The 8,441-nt window shown below is 42.7% G+C and overlaps 1 protein-coding gene across 1 annotated transcript; it reads right to left on the reverse strand.

Annotated features, from left to right (window-relative positions):
• Positions 1-298: 298 nt before the first annotated feature.
• On the reverse strand, positions 299-3,650 carry LOC120855637 (T-cell surface glycoprotein CD1b-2). The gene is made up of 6 exons (XM_040230180.1): positions 3,486-3,650; positions 2,967-3,233; positions 2,026-2,304; positions 1,531-1,809; positions 935-1,028; positions 299-411 (listed from the first exon to the last, which is right to left on the reverse strand). Exons 1-6 carry the CDS (start codon positions 3,544-3,546, stop codon positions 390-392), a joined length of 1,002 nt encoding a protein of 333 aa, XP_040086114.1. The 5' UTR covers positions 3,547-3,650; the 3' UTR covers positions 299-389.
• Positions 3,651-8,441: the final 4,791 nt, after the last annotated feature.

The following is an 8,441-nucleotide window of genomic DNA, read 5'->3' on the forward strand; positions in this document are numbered from 1 at the left end:
TACAATTACCTCAGCATAACTATAGTTATTTCAATTTGAAAAATGATATTTCAGCAGAAGCAAAAAAAAAGTTTTAAATAAGGAGTCAAAGGCATGTCACCATGAAGTTGTGTACATCATTTCATTTATTCCAAGGTATATTCTTTCTCAAAAATCACATCTATGAAATCTGAGTAGATCCTGCTAGTGATGTCTCATAATAACAATTTTCAGTTTTGTTTCTGCTAGGGTATAAATTATGATTTATCTTACAACCTACAGGAACAATGATTTGATCAAATGTGATGATTATTTGATAAAATATGATGAGATTGACTCCTAGGCTGACAACTTGAGTTTCAGGGTTCCTGGATACTTATTCCAAAAGGAAAAGGAGACATGGTCAGGGCTCACAAGATATTCTGATATGACCTGTTAAGAACACAAGCAAAAAAAATGCTCAACTTAAGAGATATTTGTACACTATGTTCATAGCAGCATTATTCACAACAGCTAAAATGTGAGTTAACCCATGCACAAAAAGACAAATGATTTCATTTCTATGAGGTACCTAGAGTAGACAGATTCATATAGACAGAAAGTAGAATGGTGGTTGGCAAGGCTTGAGGGAGAAAGGATTGGGGAAAGTGGTTTAATGGGAATAGACTTCTAGTTTTTCAAGATGAAAAGAATTCTAAGGATTGGCTTCATAAATGTGAATGTACTTAAGACTACTAAACTATATGTGTAAAAATGGCTAATGCAGTCAATTTTCCATGATGTATTTTACTGCAATTTTTAAAAAATAAATTTACCTACAGATGGGAGTTGGGGATAAAAGGGAAATGTTCTAGCAGAAATGTTGAGACTAAAGAGATGTAATATTAATAGATAAAAAGGAGGGAAAGAATAAAAGGATGGACAGAAATAAAAAGATTAAAAACTGAAAACTCACCAGCGTCTCCAAAACCATAAAGCAAGGCATATAGAAAGGGTCAAGGAGGGCACTATTATTGCCACAAGTATCAAGCCAATGGATGTGGGGTGTCCTGGCAATTGGGAGAAGACAAAGGAATGTCACTTCAAAACCATTCTCTAGTTCTCCAGGCCTTCTTGCCCATCTGAGTGTCAGCACCATCATTAACTGCTTCTGATGCATGGGCATCTCGGGTTCCCTTTCTCAGATTCCCAGAGGTCTTATACTCACACCCCCCCTTAATCTCTCCTTCTTGCTGAATCCCACTGAGACTACAGTGTGATTACTACTGTAGTAGTGGAGACTACTTCATTTTTATCTACTGTACAATTTAGATCAGCTATTTTGATACCTCTGGCACTGTAGTCCTAGAAATAAACCGCAAACTCTGTCCTTCTGACTGTCTCTCTTTCTGTCTCCCTGATTCTCTTTCCTCCCTGCCTATCCTCCCTCCATGCCTGTCTTCCTCCCTCCATCCTTCTCTCACCTATCAAATCCCTCCCCTTCCTGTGTCCCCCTCTCTGTTCTTGAGGACCATTTCCTCCCATTCCAGTTGGGCCCCAGTTCCTTCTCACCCCAGTAGAGGATGATGTCCTGGTCTCCTAGACTGCTGTGCTTCACTCGGCAACTCAGGCCAGCCGCCTCCCCAGCTGCCACATTTAGGGTTACTCGGAGATACCAAGTCCAATCAGCATTGGGCATGATGTCTCCTTGCTGAGGGCCAGGCTGCTCCTGCTCGCCCCTCATCCACCTCACCCGCACAGGTTTTGGGTAGAATCCTGAGACGTGGCACACCAGCAGTAGGCGGCCAGGCCCAGGAGTGGGGCCACTGGACAGCCAGGCCTCAGGCTTCACTGGGGTAGGAAGGAGCAGTAAGAATGTCAGATTATGACTCTAATCCAGAGCCTGGGGACTCAGAAACCCACAAATTTGGACGTGCCTCTTCCACTCCTATGGGCACCAAAACTTATTGATTAATCATTTCTCTATTTAGGTACTTCTCACTTTTGAATTTAAAGAAAGTGGTGGGAGGAGAAATAGAAACATCTGAGAGAGAGCATAAGGCTAACCTTGCCTCTGCAGTTCTGCTTTCCCTGCATCGAGGACACCCAGGAGATATCGAGGACAGGTTTCTGAGAGGAGCCTCTCAATGATATCGGAGATGCCTTGATACTGAGTCATGAGTGCACAAAACTTCTGCCCCCTGCTGCTGCTGTCTGGTGCAGGCGAACAGGAATGATTCTGGATCCTCACAAAATCCAGTCCTCCTAAAGCTCCTCTCAAAGAGCTTTCTATGGCCTCCCCAGAATGCAGCTCACAGCCTGCTATGACCTGGATCACAAAGGGGTCTGTGTAAAGGAAAACTGAGACAAGTTATTAAAAAGCAAACAGGAAAGAAAGAGATGAGAAAAAGGCATAGGACTTTTTATTTTAGTGGCGACAAGTTGAGAGGTGAAATTATTGACCTAAAACCAATTGCAGTATTCAAGACTTTTCAGAAAGAGCACTGGGGAGAGGAATGCATATCATCAATGGTGGTGTTAGGCGGTTTTAAGGATGTAGAGTGGGCAAGAGCGGAGAGGGGCAACCTGTGATGGAGTCAGAAGTGCAGCATTACGTGCTGGAAAGAAGGGTTACATGTAGAGAAGGGATCGGGCAGCAGATGCTTGAGGACATCAGTTGGAGGAGTAAGAAGTCACACTTAAAGTTCACTCAAGCACAGAGTAGGAAAAGGAGGTTCTTCCTTGGGGTTTTAGAGAAGCAAGTTACATAGACACAAACAAGAAATAACCACAAGAGTGGTCATGTACACAGAAGAGAGCAAGAAACAGGAAGAATCTCAGATACTGGGTGGAGGTATGGAGTCGGGCTTGAAGGCGACTCTGAACAAGTGTGTATACGCAATTGGATAAAGAGGGGGAAAAGGGACCATCATCAGAGGCAGCAGTAGCCTGACACAAGAGCAAGAAAAGTCACTGAGAGTCTCTCCGGATCAGAAGACTATACTCACATTCCAACTGGAACTCATTGACTCGATCCTGCACTTCCCGAGTGAATCCAATGAGGTAGGCTCGGAAGAGGTCCTGCAGCTCAGTCATCTCCTCATCACTGAAGTTGCCCTTGGACCAGGGCTTCAGGAAGATGGCAGTGCCCGAGTCACTCTCCCAGCCATGAATCTGCAGGTCATCCAACCAGCCTGAGCCTAGATTTTGAGCCCATGTGCTGTTGACAAAGGTTGAAATCTGCTTGAGATGGAAGGAGGTTGGCCCCTGGAACACTGTAGTGGTGGAAAGATAAGAAGAATGAGGGGAAATGTGGAATCAGGAGAGAATGAAAAAGAACCCAGAGTCTGAACAACAACACAGAGCTTGAAACAGTCCCCTGCCCCCAAAGCTTCTGGCTCCATCTCCAGCCTCCAGAACAGGGGAGAGGGCTGGAGACAGCAGAGCCCAGACCCTTAGTAGTAGTTGTGGCATGCTTTATCCAGAACCCCTGCACCTGTGCTGAGAGCAGCCAGAGTTATTCTTACCATCCTCACTGTCACCACCTGGGAGGATAACTCCAAGTAACAGAAGTGGTAGAAGAGGCATTTCACTGGGAAGTAGAACTTCTGACTCTAGGAGCTGGTATTTGATCTCTAATTTCAGCACTTTTTTTTCAGTACTCTAAATTGACTTCCTCTCTTCCCCAACTGAAAAAGCTTTGACCCACATTGCACATCTCAGAAAAACTGTGCCTCCCACAGCTCTGAACTCCCACTCCACCTCATTTCCATTCTTTGGTCTTCATCTCCTTTATACGTACTGCCCTGGAAAATCCCCCTTGTGGTATTGAAGAATTATTTCACCTTCCCAATCCTTTATTTCCACATCTATTAAATAAGAGGGTAATACTAAACAATTGCTGAACTTCCAGTCTCTTTTAATCTAGAAGTATTCCTTTGGTTGGTCCACCTATCTCATTCTCTCATACAGCAAATATAGCCCTGACAGTGAGGCAGCAGTAACAGAGAGGTAGTGCAGGTGGTGCAGGTGGTCTTGGAGAGAGTACCAAATGGATCAGTGTGAGTGGCCACAGTACCTTGGTGTACATTCACAGAGAGACCTCCTCTAAGAATGGAGATGCACAGGAGAAAAGGAGATTCTGAGAACCTCAGCCCCCATTTCAGGGAGTCAGATACTGGAAAAGTGAACCTATGCTCTCTATACCATTTTTATCATCACCATTAGTATCTCCTGCTTGGCTAATACTTGGCTAAAGGTACTGACAGACTCACTAGGACACGAAGATGATGTCCAGGAAGTATGGTACTCAGAGCTTGATCTTTACTCCACAATAATACTATAAAAGCTCCTCTGTCAATGGCCCATGGTACCAAAGGGAAAACCTGAGTGGAAACAAATTATTTCAAAATCTCAATTACTCCAATCAAGAGGATAGGTAAACAAGATCTTCCTTTACTGGTGAAAATTAGACTGAGATGGTAGAGATAAAAAGGTAAAAATTTACCTCTGATTCCCTTAAGTTCCCTACAAAAATAAATACAAGTACCTTAAAGTCTACTCCAAGATCAAGGAAGACACACACCTCAGGTCCAGAAGTAAGATTTCTGCAAGCCTGAGGACACCAGAGAACCTTCCACTGAAGTACAAGGCACTTGCCCAAGTGAGCTGGTATCTAATGGTTGCCTGAGGACAGCTACCGAGCAATCCTATACAGTCTGAGTGGTGGTCACAGTATCTGAAGAGTATTAAAACTACATACACATGGAGTATGGATGTGAGAATTTCTTGACAGACAAAAACATTTAAGCCATGTAAGAAAACTAAAACCAACTTATTTCACAAAAGTAAGTGAAACTCAAGCTAGGTTTGTCTTCTAAATGGCTCTGACAATCATAAAAGAAACAGAAGTCAACTACCTAAAAATGGCAAGAGAAACTTCTACTCTAGTAACCAATCATTCAAAAATTAATAACTTCCTCATTTCTACTCAGTAAGTCATTCTGTAATTTCATGACCCTGAACTTCACATCAATCTTTTAATTTGGAATCTCATTTGTGAATTGTTTTTATATCCACAATAAACTCTTACTAAATATTACTTGCTGATTTGGTGCTTTTAATTGTCCCATTTCTGGACTCTGGGCCTGTTGATAAGCTAAACAAAGGAAACTCAAGCAACTGTGTAGCCTGTGCTATTACTTTTGTTTAATGTTGTAATTTAAACCATGTGTCAAAAGCTAACTTCTAGATGTCCAAGCTGGATTTAGTAAAGGTAGAAGAACCAGAGATCAAATTGTTAACATCTGCTGGAACACAGATAAAGGAAGGAAACTCCAAAAAAAAAAAAAAAAAGAGTATTAAAACTACATACACATGGAGTACGGATGTGAGAATTTTCTTCTGCATCATTGAGAGTTTCCCTGTAGCTCAGCTGGTAAAGAATTCACCTGCAATGCAGGAGACCTGGGTTCGATCCCTGGGTTGGGAGGATCACCAGGAGAAGGGAAAAGCTACCCACTCCAGTATTTTGGCCTATACAGTCCATGGGGTGGCAAAGGGTCGGACACGGCTGAGCGACTTTCACTTTCTGCTTCACTGACTATGCTAAAGCGTTTGAATGTGTGGATCACAACAATTTTTCAAAAATTCTTCAAGAGATGGTTTGAGAAACCTGTATGCAGGTCAAGAAGCAACAGTTAGAACCGGACATGGAACAACAGACTGGTGAAAACGGAAAGGAGTACATCAAGCCTGTATATTGTCAACCTGATTATTTAGCTTCTATGCAGAGTACATCATACAAAAAGCCAGGCTGGATGAAGCACAAGTTGTAATCAAGATTGTCAGGAGAAATATCAATAACCTGAAATGTGCAGATGACACTACCCTTATGGAAAAAGCAAAGAGCAACTAAAGAGTCTCTCGATAAAGGTGAAATAGGAGAGTGAAAAGGCTGGCTTAAAAGTCAATACTCAGAAAACTAAGATCACAGCAGCTGGAAGGCTTTGAGCAAATATTGAAAATGTATTTGCTCCACTCATGACAAAGGTTGGAAGTTGGAACGAGCATAACAAAGGGTTATGAGCGTTCACCGAGTGCCTGAGGCTGGGAACAGATAACGAAGGGTTATACGCCCGGCCTTGAGGCATTCGAAGGCTTCCTTCTGACCACCTGTTTCTGGGAGCAAGGACTGTTGTTTCTTGATAAGACTCCCTTTAGAGTTTTGCCAAAGCTATGTTATGTCTTGGGCAGTGGGAACTGTATTTTATGCTTGAATGCTTTGATGTTTATCGAGAAAGGCTACGTGCAAGTCTGCTTTATGCTCTGTTCCCTGAGACCATAAAACTGCACAGCTGGATAATACACTTTGTCAGTCCACTAGAGGCTGTCCCTGAGTGTTCCTTTCAGAGCGCAGTTCTCCGAGCCTTACAACTGGTGCCCAACGTGGGGCTCGAAGCAGCAGACTGGTTTTGAACAAGGACCGCACTCCTGCAGAAGCGAGGTAAGCAAGATGGGACATCAGACAAGTAAGATTCCTTTTGTTCATCTCATGCATCATTTCTTGAAACAATACGGGGTTAATCTACCTGAAGAGCAGTTAACTAGCTGTTACCAGACAGTGGTTAAATATAATCCATGGTTTCCGGAGGAAGAAACCTTAGATTTACAGACTTAGACCAGAGTGAAAAATAATGTTTTAAAAGCTTATAGACAGGGGGTAAAAATTCCCTCACAATGGTGGGTAACTTGGTCTCTTTTATGGGCCATTATGGAAAAATTAGATGGCTTGGAAGGAAACTTAAAGGTTGAAACTGTTCAATCCCTGCATGAATATGAATTAGAAAAGAAAGATCTATCAGAGGTTTTAAATCAGAAAAATGTAATGCTAGGGCAGATTACGGACAAACAAGAGTCACAGATGCTGAAAGCAGTTAAACAATCAACTTTACCAGAGGTCCCTGATCCGCCTTCACCTTGCTTTTCGGGAGCTCATGTTAACAAGCCTCTAACACCGGCTTTTTCGCCGGCCGCGAAGCTGTCCGTTGCCGCTACTGCTCCCCCGTTTCCTAGCATTCCTCCTCGGGACATGCCTCTTTGTGTGTGGGCTTTTCCGGTCCAATTTAATACTCCTCAACCTGGACATAATCAGTGGCAATCACCTGATTTCGGTTTGCTCACGCAATTCAAAAAGGCATGTATGTTGTATAGACCTACCTCACCCTACTGTATGGAACTTCTTGGGGCTAGGCGGATCAATGGCTTCATGCAGATTTTTTTAGTAGCTAAAATGGTTATGACTCCACAACAGCTACTACAGTGGCAAATGTGGGTCACGGATAAAGCCAAATTAATCTTGCAAGAACAGCAAAGCAAGGGAAACCCTGCTGGACTAAATTTTTAAATTCTCACCGGAACCAAAGCTATGGCTGAAACTGCTGCGCAATTACAATTTGTGCAGCCGCCCATATTATACTGGATTTAAAAAAATAGCTATCAGAGCATGGGCTAAAATCGACAGTTCCACCTCTGATGGATCCTTTGTAAAAATATTGCAGGGACCAACTGAGGAATATGCTCAGTTTATTAGTAAATTGAAGGAAGCCATTGATCGCAGTCCTAAGGATACATCTTTGCAAAAAATCATTTTGAAACAACTGGCTTTTGATAATGCTAATAAAGATTGTCAGGCTATTATCAGACCCATTAGGGAGCAAGGAGGAATTATGGAGTATTTGAAAGCTTGCTGGAATGTGGGGATAATTCAACAAGCTGAAATAGCCGCTTTAAAAACCTTAAATGCTTCCCAAAAGTCTAAAGTTAAATGTTTTAATTGCGGCAAGCCGGGACACATGCGGAAACAGTGTCGCTTGCCTTGGCAAACAGGTCTTTCTCCTGACAAAGGAGGGGCTATTAAAACTAAGCCCCCCAGGCTCCGCCCAAGATGTAAAAAGGGGAATCATTGGCTAAATAAATGCCGCTCTAAATAAATGCCTTGTTTACCCTCGATAAAGAAGGTAATGCCTTACCCATCCAAACACCTCCTCTGGGAAACTAGAACAAGGGCTCTCCTATCGCCCCATTTAACAAGGAGGACAACCAAATATTACTGAGTTAACAGCGGCTACCAGACATAGTACATGTGTAGACATTCCTGCTCCCTGAGATATGGAATTATTAATGGTAAATAATCCTATGAAAATCTTAAGTGGATATTTTGGCCCTATACCAAAAAGTACTGTAGGCCTCCTGTTGGGATGAAGCAACAGCACCATGCATGGAATAATTGCACATACTGGGATCATTGATGAAGATTACACGGGTGAAATTGCAGTAATGTTACATGTGACTCACAACTTGTATTTACAAAAGGGTGACAGATTTGCTCAGCTATTGCTATTACCCTATGTGCCCCCACTTAATAAAAGGGTAGATACCAGAACAGATGGCTTTGGGAGTACCAACATTACTGCAGTCCTTTC

This window comes from Oryx dammah, unplaced genomic scaffold, assembly GCF_014754425.2.
Source record: "Oryx dammah isolate SB20612 unplaced genomic scaffold, SCBI_Odam_1.1 HiC_scaffold_28, whole genome shotgun sequence".
In the NCBI taxonomy this organism is placed as follows: Eukaryota; Metazoa; Chordata; class Mammalia; order Artiodactyla; family Bovidae; genus Oryx; species Oryx dammah.